Genomic DNA, 15,070 nt, shown 5'->3' with positions numbered 1-15,070 from the left:
AGAGGAACCCTTAACCACTTCAGCCCTGGAAGGATTTGCCTCTTAATGACCAGGCCATTTTTTGTGATACGGCACTGCATCGCTTGAACTGACAATTGTGCAGTCGTGCGACGTTGTACCCAAACAAAATTTAAAAAATAAAAAGACACATTTATTCATCAGTTTAGGCTGATATATATTCTTCTACATATTTTTGGTAAAAAAAAAAAATCGCATTAGGCGTATATTGATTGGTTTGCGCAAAAGTTATCGCGTCTACAAACTATGGGATAGATTTAGAGACTTATTTTTTTTATTTGATTTTACTAGTAATGGCGGCGATCTGCAATTTTTAGTGGGACTGCGACATTGTGGCGGACAACTCTGACCCCAAATGACACTTTTTGGGGACCAGTGACATTGTTACATTGATCAGTGCTATAAAAAGGCACTGATCAACCTAAAAATGACACTGGCAGGGAAGGGGTTAACACTAGGGGGCGATCAAGGGGTTAACTTGTAACGTGTGTTCTAACTGTAGGGGGGATAGGCTCATTGGGACATGACAGCGATCACTGTTCCTGATCACTGGGTACAGAAGATCTCTGACATGTCCCCTGTCAGAATGGGGATTCACCTTGTTTGCAAAGGCAGATGCCTGTTCTGCCTCTGTACTAGGCGATCGCAGGTCTTCAAGTCTTGAGGAACCCCTGCTAAAACCAAATCAATGGAGATCAGGGAAAAAATGACGATTACATTGGTGATCAGCGGAAAGAATATCCTCATTACAGTTGCAATCAGAATGTCACAGGCAGCTAAAAAGATCATTTGTGTCATGCTGCAGGCTCTGCCAAGTGGTGCTGGAGCCAGAACTATGCATGCACCAGCACATGAATGGCCAATCAATCACAGCTCAAAGAACCCATAACAACCTCAGGAAGAACCCTAGGGCATAGTTGCCAACTGTCCCGGATTTCCCGGGACATTCCCGGGACTTAGACGCCATTTCCGAATTTGTGGTGTCCCGGTAAATGTCCCGAGAAATCCGGTTCTTCATGATTTTCGCCGCCACTGCCACTAGAGGTCAGCAGCCCGCGGAGACGATGTCTCCGCCGGCCGCCATTTTAACGAAGATCAGGAAGACGGCTGGGGGGGGGCTAGACGGAGCTCCTGCGTCGCCGCCCACCCTCCGCCCCGCCTCGCCCCACCTACCCCCCGCCCCGCTGCCAGTCCTGCGTCGCCGCCCACCCTCCGCCCCGCTTTGCCTCGCCTGGCCCCGCTGCCAGTCTGTTATGGAAAGGGGCGGGGGTTCTAGCCATGCGGCCGGCAGATACCTCTGAGGTGGGGGGGCGCACCGCTCTGGGAATCTGATGTAAGGGGGCTCCACTGGGGACACCTGATGCAAGGGGGGCTCCGCCGGGGACACCTGATGCGAGGGGGGCTCCACTGGGGACACCTAATGTGAGGGGGGCTCCACTGGGGACACCTAATGTGAGGGGGGCTCCACTGGGGACACCTGATGTGAGGGGGGGCTCCACTGGGGACACCTGATGTGAGGGGGGGCTCCACTGGGGACACCTGATGTGAGGGGGGGCTCCGCTGGGGACTCCTGATGTGAGGGGGGGCTCTACCAGGGACACCTGATGTGAGGGGGGCTCCGCCGGGGGCACCTGATGTGAGGGGGGCTCCGCCAGGGGCACCTGATGTGAGGGGGGCTCCGCCGGGACTCCTGATGTGAGGGGGGGCTCCGCCGGGGACTCCTGATGAGAGGGGGAGCTCTGCTGGGGACTCCTGATGTGAGGGGGAGCTCCGCCGGGGACTCCTGATGTGAGGGGGGGCTCCGCCGGGGACTCCTGATGTGAGGGGGGCTCCGCCGAGGACTCCTGATGTGAGGGGGGCTCCGCCAGGGACTCCTGATGTGAGGGGGGGCTCCGCCGGGGACTCCTGGTGTGAGGGGGGCTCCGCCGGGGACTCCTGGTGTGAGGGGGGGGCTCCGCTGGGGACTCCTGGTGTGAGGGGGGCTCCGCCGGGGACTCCTGGTGTGAGGGGGGGCTCCGCCGGGGACTCCTGGTGTGAGGGGGGGGCTCCTCTGGGGACATCTGATGTAAGGACGGACTCTGCTGGGACATCTGACGCAAGGACGGACGGCTGGTGGCAGGCGATGTGGCTAGTGACACGCTCAGGGATCCCACTGATTCTGCATTATGGTGAGTTGAATGATTTCATTTTATATTACAATATAATAATAGAAATAATGCACTTCAATCATCCTGACACCATAACAACCATGGTGCCGGGATGATTGAAGTGCTAACACCAGGTGTTTGGAGTATCTTTATCTGCTGATTGTTAAACTTTCTAGAATACACATATTTTTATTGTGTAGGATCTGGGGCTGCTGTCCCGTCATTTCCCTCTCCCCCTTTCCCCCTCTCCCCCTCCATCATTCATCTCAGACTCTAACCACACCCTCTTGAGCCATGCCCATTTAAGCCATGCCCACTATGTCGCGTAAACCACGCCCATTTTCCACCGCTCCGCGCGACGCACTTGTATATTTTCCCAAGCCACGCCTACAAACAAATGCCCCGCCCCCTAATTATTGTACGGCTCCGCCTACAGCCACAAAAGTGTCCCACATTTTTTTTTACAATGTTGGCAACTATGCCCTAGGGTACCACAAAACCCTGGTTTAGAATGGTTGACACAGTATGTAGGAGCAACGCTGCATACATTGTTTGCTAATAGGGCCAAAGTGACTGTAAAAATCATATACAAATAAAAAAAGCCATAGTGATGAAAAAAATTACAGTGTTCATGTACATACTGTATATTCTGTGCCCAGAGGAAGGGCATGTATATGGGCTTCTATACTGCTTATTGAAATAGAGGTTCCAGTGTAAAGTACCAGAGTATATGCGACAGCATGGTGTATGAGTCCTTTGGCTATATTAGTGAGCCATGATGGTATTTTATTTTTATCAGATATAGTGTTCAAACTTACATTTTTTAGTGTACAATATATTGCAATAAGTTCGTGCAAAGCAGCATTTTTTGGATATTTAAGTAAACTAAAAAACTAGGACTGCACTGTACACATTGAACATTAACGTACAGATTGTTAAATAGGTTAAACGGTTGCAGCTGATTTGCACATGTATATCTTCACGCTAAAGCAATCCTACAATGCAAGCTTACCATTATGTCTTTTTCTTGTTCATTTCCCTTTCATAAATTCATTATATATCATTAGATCTAAGGCCACACATCTGACAATCTTCTATTCCAATCTTATGGCAAATAACACATTTTTCATTTTTCTAGTTTTATAAAATACTTTATTACTGATAGTAAGATAATGGTGATATAATGTTTATATGTTTTATTGTCCATATTCTAAACTTTATTTTTATCCTGCTCTATATATTTTCTCTTGAGATGATATGCTCTGGATATATGTTTTATATCTGTCAGAAATATTTTCTATCGTTTATTTCTTCAGATTGACTTCCATGGCTCATATTCAGAAGCCCATCCAGTTGGTGATTTTGGTAATCATAAATATAATATTACCTTTTATACTATTTAACAAGTATATATTATATATAGGAAAGAAGAAAGAAATGGCTGCACATCCATAACTTCCGATTGCCTTTTATTTGCTTCACAAAGAAAACACCAAAGACACCAAACTGTGGTCATGTAGACGCGTTTCAGATGTATGTGTGAAACGTGTCTACGTGACCACGGTTTGGTGTCTTTGCCTTTTATTTGCTTCACAAAGAAAACACCAATCGGAAGTTCTGGATGTGCAGCCATTTCTTTCTTCTTTCCAAGTTTCCCACGGAGGCGGGCCGGGGCTAGCACTCTGCAAGATACTCCAATCAGCCTTATCTTTATACACCTGGAGCAGCGGTTCTTTTTCTTGTATATATTATATATAAATAGATAGATATCAAAGCTGAGCAGCTTTGTGCCACAGAGATTTTTTTTAAGTGCAGGGATTCTGGGTCCAAATCTCATAAGGGAATGGTCTGCACGCAGTTTGGATGGTCTTATGCATGTTTCTGTAAGGCTGCATTCACACCTGAGCATTTTCAGCTCATAAAACGCTCGTAAAGTGCCTGAAAAAATGCTTGGAAAACGCCCAACAAGCAAAATCCCATTCATGTAAATGCCACCTGTTCACATCTGAGCATTTTGTCACCTGAAGCAAAACGCCTGAAAAATGCCCTAAGCTCAAAAAAGAACATGAGCTTCTTTGGGGCAGAATTACAGATGTTTTTCAGCCTTTTACATTGGTGACCTGAACAAAATCGCGGCAAACTCGCTGTAAAAACTTTGAAACGCTGAGGTGTGAATGCAGCCCAAGGGAGTGTGAACAGGAGGGTCACCTCATTACTACACAATGTCTCAGGCCTCATACTCACTCTTATGCCCCGTACACACGGTCGGACATTGATCGGACATTCCGACAACAAAATCCTAGGATTTTTTCCGGCGGATGTTGGCTCAAAGTTGTCTTGCATACACACGGTCACACAAAGTTGTCAGAAAATCCGATCATTCTGAACGCGGTGACGTAAAACACGTATGTCGGGACTCTAAACGGGGCAGTAGCCAATGGCTTTCATCTCTTTATTTATTCTGAGCATGCGTGGCACTTTGTCTGTCGGATTTGTTTACACACGATCGGAAATTCCGACAACGGATTTTGTTGTTGGAAAATTTTATAGCCTGCTCTCAAACTGTGTGTGTCGGAAAATGCGATGGAAAATGTGTGATGGAGCCCACACACGGTCGGAATTTCCGACAACAAGGTCCTATCACACATTTTCCTTCGGAAAATCCGACCGTGTGTACGGGGCATTACACTTAGGCCCCATTCACACCTGAGCATTATGTAGCATGAAGCCTGAAGCTACAAAACGCTGGAGGGGAAAAAAATCAATTATTCTCTATGGAGATTGTTCACATCTCCACTCCATGTCGCCTGAAGCCAGAACTCCAAAACGCCTGAAGCTCAAACAAGTTCTGGAACTTTTTCTTTGGGCGTTTTTCTGCATTTTACATTGGTGACCTTTTGACCTGTACAAAACTGCGGCAAAAACGCGTCGAAATTGTGGCAAAAATCGCGCAACTTTCTGCCCGAAAACGCTTTGCTCAGGTGTGAATGGGGGCTTACTGTTATGTGTAATTTGGCTGTACATGTACTTCAGCAGATAACAAAGCTTATTTCTCTTATATTTTTACAAAGCTCAAAATTAAAAACGCCATGAATTCCAAAAATGTTCCCAATTTTGTTTACAGCCCATGCATCTTTTAAGGCCTCTTTCACACGGCCAGGCCCCTCAACCCACATCCACCCACCTAAAATCTATAATACATGTCATGGTCACAATACTTTGCAGCAAATTTAAAGCAGCATGTTGAGTTGACAGGCCATTCAAGTTGCACAGCAACTGCGAACCAAACTCTTGGCCTGTGCTTGCGGGGAATTAGTCATATTGTAAATTGCCTTTAAAAAAAAAAAGAAAGGAAGAAAAAAAAAAAAAACACATTCAGGAGGTGGCAGGATCGCCTTATGAATGCCTGACAGTGGCTTAGCCACACTCTAAAAAGTAATTCACAGCAGAATGCTTTTCAGAGAATGGGCTAGTGTCAACTTATTCCTATTAAATGGTAAATATAATTTCAGTACAAAATCTCTTACAATTAATAACAGGTATTCTTGTTAGGGTAAAATGTTACTAGGGTCTCTTTTTGTTGAATAATCACAATGCATCTACTACCTTGTTTAAACATACATCTTTTATGTCTTAGGTGGTGATGTACTCAGCCAATTTGAACTCAATTTTAATTATCTGGAATCAAAATGGTGAGGTGAAGAATAAAGATTAGCAATGTTAATTATGATTTGGTATACATTAAGAAAAATATAATAAAAAAAGTAATGCCCTGTACACACGACTGGTTTTGCCGTCGGAATAAACTCCGAAGGTTTCTCCGACGGAACTCCGATGGAATTCCATTCAAGCAGTCTTACCTACACACGGTCTACCCAAAGTCCGACCGTCCAGAATGCTGTGACTTACAGCACGTATGACGGAACTAGAAAAAGGAAGTTCAATAGCCAGTAGTCAATAGCTTCCGTCTCGTACTTGCTTCAGAGCATGCGTCGTTTTTGGTCGTTGGAACAGCATACGAGTGGTTTTCCCGATAGGTATTGGTTCTGTCGGAAATATTTAGAACATGTTCTATTTCTAGGTCCGTCAGAATTTTCGAAAAGAAAAGTCTGATGAGGCACACACACGATCAAAATAGACGATGAAAAGCTTCCGTCTGACTTTTTCTGTTGGACATTCGGCTCGTGTGTACGGGGCTTTACTTTTTGTGATTAGTGCCCCACTAACACCATTTGGCAAAACTGCACTACAATTTTAGACTACTTTGTATGGTCAGCTTTAAAGAGCTTTAAACAGACATTGTCACTTTGTCCATGTAAAATGTGACAGTGCTTGGGCCAAAGCTGCCAATCACCAGGCCCAAACCAGGCCACCAGTGATCAGTGCACATCAGTGCAGCCTCACCAGTGCCCATCAGTGCAGCCTGATCAGTGCCCATCAATGCAGCCTCACCAGTGCTCATCAGTGCAGCCTCACCAGTGCCCATCAATGCTGCCTCACCAGTGCACATCAATGCTGCCTCACCAGTGCACATCAATGCAGCCTCACCAGTGCCCATCAGTGCAGCCTCACCAGTGCACATCAGTACAGCCTAATCAGTGTAGCTTCATCAGTGCCCATCAGTGTAGTTTGACCAGTGCCCATCAGTGCAGCCTGATCAGTGGCCATCAATGCAGCCTCACCATTGCCTGTGCAGGAGGATTTGATTCATCTCTGTGTATCACCTGAGGACAGTCACTTCACTGAGTATATGTAAGACCTTTCAACCACTTTAAAATGTTACTAAACCCACAATAGTAAAATCAGTCTGTATATGCAGTAAAGCATGTGTGTTATACTCACTGTGGAACCTAAGGGGTTAATCCTCCACCATTGTGTAAAAAAGCTGTTTTGATCCTGTCTTCTCTGATCTTCCCCTTCTTTTACTGTCCCCATTCCTTATGTTGATAGAACAGAGCCCCAGGAGGCACTCTGCAAATGCTCAGTTTGGTGTGTATTGCTAGAGAGTTTTTTTTTGGGGGGGGGAGGGGGGTTGTTTATGTGATCAGCACAGGGCCAATCAGCACTGTCAAGACAGAAAGTCAGGGGTCATGCAGCCTCATAGGACAGTCAGAGGAGAATGAAAACGCCTCCTCCAAACTATAACCAGTGCTCAGCCTGACAGTTTGTGCAGTGATTTACAAAATAACCATTGCCAATATATTGTATGTTTAATGCATAGAAACAGGTTCTAATTAATGGCGACCCCACGAGGAGCTTTGTTTTACCTTCTCTATGCTCTCTGCGTTGCACTGCTTTGGCCTTTAGGATTGATGAGTGTTAGCCCTGTGTAAGCTTCCACAAGGACTCGCTCCCCTGCTGGATGTGCTCATGCCCCGATGTACTGGGTATTTTTCTTTGATCCTAGTGGCTGAGCAGGGGAATAAAAGATGAGCCAGGCAGCAGGCCTTAGTTTTTTCCTTCAGCCAGTGGGATGGATGAAGACAAAAAGCACAAATTCCCCCGTCCACACAAAGAAGATGAGTGGAGGATTACCCCCGTCCGGGACGCTGCTGCTGATCGACAAAAGTTTTCCAGCTTGTCCATTTGACAGATTTAACGATTGGCTGAACGGGGACAGACAAACTGATCAAATTTAGGCTGGTCCCTGCCAAACCAGCCAATTTTCGATGTGCCTATGGCCAAGTTAAAGTATAACTAAAGGCAAAACTTTTTTTCCAGTTTTGGATAGAGTGGAGAGGGATTGGAACACTTGTCAGTTTTTATTGCTGTCTGTGCCCCCACCAGTTAAGGAGATTCACCTTCTCTATTTGTCCTGTTTACCATTATCATTGAAGGTGAAAGTAAAAGAAAATCCCAAATTATGGGTTGTCTCCAGAAAAGTAATAGAGGGGAAATCTTCCAATGGGAACACTAGTTCTGGTGACTTGGGGGTCCCCAAGGAATTCCCTTAATTTGCAGGGATTTCCTCTCACTTCCTGTTAGGCTATGGGACGTGAAGGGAAATATTCGCAATGGGACACAGATGCCAAAAAAAAATCTGACAGGGGTTATAACCCTTCCTTACTCTATCCAAAATATAAAAAAAGTTTTGCCTATAGTTCTACTTTAAGTATAAGCTGTTGGTTGAGTCACAGTTAAAGTAGCCCTATTGTTTTGCTGTGCATGGCTTTTTCAGCACAGCAGTACAAAGCGGTGATAATTTGCGATGTGGTTGCTATTGGTAACTGGGATACACAAATTCCTTTTTGCCTTATTGAACAAGCTCTTGTTTCTAGGTATATTCCGGTAAAGGACCTTTTTAACATATATGAGGAATTCTACAATAAGACAGTCATTGATGAGAGAACAATTGTTGACTGTATGTACATCCTCTTCCTGCAAGTGTGAGTAAAACATAGCACTACAGTCGCACAAACAGAAATCAGTAGTTTTAAAAACGATTAAGTGGCATTTCATGTTCTTTTCAGCTATGGTGAATATTTTGCGGTTTCTAAGGTAATTCTATTTTATAAGAATAATATATAGATGATATGTACTTATGCAAAAGAGAATGTTACAGTATGTTTAATTTCATTGCTTTATAGCTCTACACTACATACGCTACAAAATCCCCCTTCTTGGTGGAACGATTCCATGAATACTTTCTGGGTGGTGTTGATGACATGGCGTTTTGGTCCACTAACATATTTCAGTTTACAAGTCTCATGTTAGATAATGGTACTAGGTAAGTCATACTGGGCTGTCATGCTGTATTAATCACAGGCCCCCCAATCACATAGTCTCCTCTTCACATCAGATCTGAGGCCAACCTTTTGGCTTTGGCAGTGCAGCAGAGGAAAGGAGGTGGAGGAGATCTGGAGTAGCCAGACTTCCGTCTTCTGAATGCTGTGGGCAGCCCTGCATGCCACTTGCCATGAATCAGAGTTATGCATTACCATGGTATGCACCCCAACCCTAGAGCATCACTGGTTGTTATGGTCCTGACGGCCATCCCACCCACTCCATGGCAGCTCATAATGCTGATCCAAAGCAAATCACCCTGGCTGAGAAACACTGCAGTAGAGAATGTTCACATTGTTGAGTCAATCATATTTACCCAACTTAGTATGGGCTTGTGTCGACAGACATTAGCATCAGTGGACTAAGGCAACTTGCTTTGAGCTATAGCTGGCATATGACACCTATTTGAGATACTTTTAAGATCCTTTAGACTTTTATAACAGGTGCATTTCGTCTCAAGTTGATCTACTTCTAACTTGCACTTGACCTCCATCTAAGTTGCATCACCTTGCTTGCACTTCTATTGATTTGTAAAAGGCTAGAAGCAATTGTAATGCGAACAAAAGTCTGTGGCCACTGGTCCTAAATATAGTGACACTACCTTCACTTGGAATATCTAATCTTGTGTAAAGCAATAGGATATGTGCTTGGAAATGATTATGTGAGCACAGCTTAACCCTATTTACTAAGTAAACATTGCAACGTAGTAAATAAGCCCTAATGCATTTTGTTGTTAAAGAGAACCAGTGTAGTCTCCTGGGGCTTTCACTCTGATCCTGTCATCATCACCTAGTAAGTCATTAACCTAGAATCCGGCCTGCTACAAAAAAATATTTTTAGCTCTCTGGTGTGGAGACTCTAAGGCCCCTTTCAGATGGTCGTTCCAATCAGGTCTGCCTGATAGTTTTTCAGGTGAACCTAATTGGAAGGTCCATTCATCCCTATGGACAGTCGGGCGTCAATGGACTTCTGTCTGTTTACACCCGCCTAGCCCTGAGTCAGATCAGGTCCGCTAAAAAAAACAGAAGGAAACTCCGTCCTCTTCCATTTAGGCAGTGCGGATTGGAGGTGCTCGGGTGTAAAGGGACAGCGGAGTTTGTTTACTCCCTGCCGCCCATACAGCAGAGCAGGCTCTGACCGTGTCCTCTCTGCATAAACTGACCAGACATACACACGTCATCCGCCTGCTCTTCTCCAAAGTGCAGAGGATCTGTGAGCTGATCCCCTGCTGATCAGAACAGAAACGGCCCCATGTGAGAGGGGCCTAATGGGCAATGGCGTCCCTAGGGTGGGGCCAGAGGGGGCCCTGACCCCCCCAACATTATGCTGTGCCCCACCATGTGCCCCCCAATTTAAAAATTTTTTTTTTTTTTTTTTTACAAAAAGGCAATGTCTAAGAGGTAGAGTGTCCCAAGTCAGCTCCTGCGGGTGATTCCTCCCCCCTCCCCCGCTGGCACTGCATAATGCACTGCATTATAATGACACTGCACGGCCGCCCAATCTGCTCCTTCCCCTGCATCCCCATTGGCAGGGAGAAGAGCGAGTTGCAGGAAGGACTCCACCAGGACTCTCCATTGCTGAAAAAACAGACTGATTTCTCCCACCCTTAGGACAGGAGAACCAGCCTGTAAATTCCAAGAGATGCCAGACCAGCGCTGTCAATAGCAGGGGCAGGACAGCAAGAGGAGGCTGGGGAACCCCACAGTGGCAGAACACCAGGGCCCGGTGGCAAGACAACCTTTGCAACCCTGATAGTTCTCCCACTGCTTTGGACCCTTATATTTTCTTGGTATGCTGGTGACATATATCTCTTGTTTTCTGCCACACTAGGGGGGGCCCAATACAGTAGGAAGGGAGCTCACTGCAGAACATGTGAAAGGGCCGTTGTGGGATCGTAGTAAAGGGCCCCAGGATATATAATTGCATTTCATAGTTGCCCCCCTACTTTTGTCCCTGTCCCCCCATGTGCCCCCCCCTAAATATGAAAGCTGGAGACGCCACTGCTAATGGGGACCCTGATGTGTGTGGGAACTTTGATGGGGACCCTGATGTAAGGGAGGTTGCTTTCATGGGGACCCTAATGTAAGTGGGGACTCTGGTGTAGGGGGCTCTGAGGTAAAGACTTTGATAGATACTCTGATACATGGGAGCTCTGATAGGGACTCTGATGGGCTAAAATTGGTTTGAAATTTCTTTGCGTTATTACTGAAGTTTTTTCTCTGTTCTAAATCATTTCATGCTAATTACAAAAAGCTCCAAGCAAAATGTATTCATTAATTTAAACTTGATTCATTTATTCATAAAAACTGATTTGTTTTGCCTGTGAATATTTGTAAAATATATAATGTGGCCCTTGTACTGAAAACTTTTGAGACCCCTGACCTAGAACAAGCACGCAGACAGTAGAAAAAAACCCCACAAATATATCCTTGTCAAAAGAAGTTTATTGAGTATACAATGTTATAAAGATACATAAAGTAAGTTTACAAGGATCTATAAAGTAAGCTCATTGTTTTACAGTAGGGTTTATATAGGTAAATATCATGAAATTTCAAATATTAAACATTGGGTTCACGTAAACCTAAATTAAAGATATATATCATTTCCTTAGTTACTTTTGTAGGTATTTAAATGATTTATACCTACTATACATATTGTTTACAAGTAGAGTGTATATAGGTCAAATAAATTCTGATAATGAGCTTTAATCGTAAGGTGGAGAAAAGGAAAGAGAAAGAAGAAAAAGGGTTGAAAGGTAGAGGTATGGTCCACAAGGTTGTCCCGCTCGTCAGTTTATTATTCTTTTTAGTTCTCTTTGAAGCCTTAGAATGGGTGTCTCTGTAAGTCATTTAATCTGTTACCATGGCAACAGGACAGAGTCATTGACGTTTGACAGGAACTGTTGTTTTATCCAAGGATGCCAAAGTTTTTCAAATTTTGGAATTTGATTTTGATCGATGGCTACCATCTTAGCATGGGACATTGTATTATTCATTCTGTGAATTGTTTCTGCTAGTACCAATGTAGGAGATTTCCATGCCTTGGCCACTGTTTGTTTTGCAGCCGTTATTAGTTGGATCATAAGTTTGAATTGAGAGAGTGTTAACCATTCTGGTTTTAGATTAAGTAAAGTTAAATATGGATCTGGTTGTATTATTTTTTTAAATATTTTAGATGCAATCACGAAGACTTCCTTCCAGAAGGTTTGGATTACTGGGCACGTCCACCATATGTGTAAATATGTGCCTATTTCTGGGCATCCTCGAAAACAAAGAGCTGAGGTATTAGGTGAATATTTTGCCACTCTAGCGGGTACAAGGTACCAGCGAGTTAGGACTTTATAATTTGTCTCCAGTGCTAAGATGTTGGGTGAAGATGACTTAGATGTGAGCCATATGTTAGACCAGTCCGTGTCTTCTAAAGTTCGTCCCAGGTCCTCCTCCCACCGCTGAACGTAAGAGGGTCTATTAAGATTTGCTACTCCATATATTTGATTATAAAGTGATGAAATTGTACCTTTAGCAAATGGATCTTTTGTACAGATTGATTCAAAAATGGATAATTGGGATAATGGTGTATCCCCCTTTAGGAATGGTGTATAGAAATTTTTGATTTGGAGATATCTAAATATCTCAGAGTTTGGTAGATCATATTTTTCTCTAAGCGATGGGAATGAAAGGAATGATTTAGATGCTATGAAGTCATTTAGTATCTGAATGCCTGATGTTGTCCAAGCTTTAAAAGAATTTGGGTAGATCCATGCCGGATAAAAGGCCGGATTTCTGATAAAAGAAAGGAGAGGATTGTGTGGAGATTGTAACTGATATTTGGTTTTTAGTTTATCCCAGAGAGATAGGAAGTGTTTAGTTATGGGATTATGAATTTTAAAGCGGTCTTTAGGATCAAGCCATAATAAATTTGATATTAATAGAGGGTCATTTTCTGAAGCCTCTATAAATACCCATAATGGGATTTCCTGTTTTGCATGGTATTTGGACAGACTGGCCAAATGTGCTGCTCTGTAGTAGTTAGTAAAATTAGGGTATCCCAGGCCTCCTTTATTTTTGGGAAGATGTAGTGTGTGTATAGGTATACGTGGTTTAGAAGAGCCCCATATAAACGAAGTTGCTCTTTTTTGTACTATTCTCAAAAAATAGGAAGGAATTGGAATAGGGAGGACTCTGAATAGATAAAGCAATTTGGGTAGAATAGTCATTTTGATTGCATTAATCTTCCCTATCCAGGATAAAGGAAGTTGCGACCATTGTTTTATTAGATTTGTGATCTGTCTTAATACAGGAGGATAATTGGTTGAGAATAAGTCAGAATGAGATGCTGTTAAATGAATTCCAAGATATGGGATTGATTTTTCTGCCCATGTGAATGGGAGTGCAGCCCTAGCCGGGATCAATTCCATGTTTGTGAGTGAAATATTAAGCACTAGGCATTTCTTAGGATTAATCATAAGGCCGGATAGGGCTGCAAATCCATCAAGAGCTGGTATTAAGTTAGGACCAGAGACCTGTGGTGATGATAGAAAAAGTAATATATCGTCTGCAAATATACATAATTTGTGTGTAATACCTCCTACTTCAATGCCAGTTATAGTTTGGTTTGTTCTGATGTATTGGGCCATGGGTTCGAGTATAAGGGCAAATAATAAGGGAGATAATGGGCAACCCTGTCGGGTACCTCTTTCGATATTAAAGGCTTCAGATTTGTATCCAGCATATTTTATATAGGCTTTGGGTTTATTATATAATGCTTTGATCCATGTTAAAAAGTGGGGTCCAAAACTCCATTTTTGTAATGAATATTGCATATATTGCCAGGATACTGTGTCAAATGCCCTCTTAATATCGAGAGATAGAAAACATAAAGGGATTTTCCGTTTTTTAGCAATATGTGCCAATAACACTGCCCTGCGTATATTATCGCCTGCCTGTCTATTTGGCATGAAGCCTACTTGATCTCTGTGTATTAATTTTCCTATAATGCTATTGAGGCGTTTTGCTATTATTTTTGCTAATAATTTAATATCGAGGTTTAACAGAGAGATAGGCCGATAATTCACACAGGAAGTATCATCAGAAAAGGGTTTGGGGATCATACAAACAATTGCCATTAGTGTTTCTTGCCGAAAAGAATGTCCATCTAGAAGTTTGTTAAAAGTTTCAGTGAGAATGGGAGAGAGTATTTCTGAGAATGTTTTATAGTATAAAGCCGAGTAGCCGTCTGGGCCTGGTCTTTTGTTAAGTTTTAGGTCTTTTATGGCGTTAGCAACTTCATCTATAGTTATAGGCTCATCCAAACTGCTTTTTTGATTCTGAGATAACTCAGGTAAGGTTATTTTTGAGAAGAAGGATTCAGCCTCTGTAGGATTAAATTCATTGTTTGTCTTGTATAAAGTTGCGAGATGTGAGTGAAATTTATGGACTATTTTAACTGGATTACAAGTGTAAACATTTTTTGATAATTTCAAACGTATTGGTTTGAAAGATTTGTTAGTTGAATTTAATGCCCGAGCCAAATATGTACCTGGTTTGTTTGTATTCATGTAGAAATTGTGTTTGGAGCGTTTGAGGGATTTATCAACTGACTCAGTGAGAAATAGATCGTATTCCAATCTAGATTTTTCCAGATGAGATTTTGTACTCTGAGATGGATTATCTTGAAATGATATGTAGGCTGCATTAAAATTGAGTTCTAGTTTTTTTGCTAGATTTTTGCGTTCCCGTTTAAATAGTGCCATTTGTCTTTGTATTGTACCACGCAAGACAGGCTTATGAGCTTCCCACAGTGTTATTGGGGAGATGTCTGTTGTATTATTAATTGATATGTATTCCTTTAAAGCTTGTTCAATGGCCATCTGATGTAGTGGGTGTTTGAGCATTATGTCCGGTAAGTACCACGTTGGGTCATGTGCTTTTGGTATGGCTGAGGCTATAGTAGTGTATACTGCATTATGGTCAGACCACGGAATCGGAATTATATCTGATGCAATAATTTCTGGTATCATTCCTATTGTTAGAAAAATATGATCTATTCTGGTGAAGGTTTGATGAGGGTGTGAGAAATAAGTGAATTTCTTTTTCATTGGGTTACTTTCTCTCCATGAATCT

The 15,070-nt window shown here is 43.1% G+C and overlaps 1 protein-coding gene across 2 annotated transcripts in view; it reads left to right on the top strand.

Moving 5' to 3' along the window:
• Positions 1-15,070, top strand: part of GPLD1 (glycosylphosphatidylinositol specific phospholipase D1) — a 96,253-nt gene that overhangs the window by 14,613 nt on the left and 66,570 nt on the right. For both annotated transcript variants that reach the window (XM_073631153.1, XM_073631152.1), the window contains exons 6-10: positions 3,482-3,530; positions 5,803-5,857; positions 8,444-8,551; positions 8,636-8,663; positions 8,753-8,892. In XM_073631153.1, coding sequence (XP_073487254.1) covers positions 3,482-3,530; positions 5,803-5,857; positions 8,444-8,551; positions 8,636-8,663; positions 8,753-8,892 — 380 coding nt within the window. The remainder of the gene's footprint in view (positions 1-3,481; positions 3,531-5,802; positions 5,858-8,443; positions 8,552-8,635; positions 8,664-8,752; positions 8,893-15,070) is intronic.

This window comes from Aquarana catesbeiana, linkage group LG05 (assembly GCF_042186555.1).
Source record: "Aquarana catesbeiana isolate 2022-GZ linkage group LG05, ASM4218655v1, whole genome shotgun sequence".
Classification (NCBI taxonomy): domain Eukaryota; kingdom Metazoa; phylum Chordata; class Amphibia; order Anura; family Ranidae; genus Aquarana; species Aquarana catesbeiana.
The sequence above is the reverse complement of the archived record's forward strand: the minus strand, read 5'-3'. Positions and strand labels throughout refer to the sequence as shown.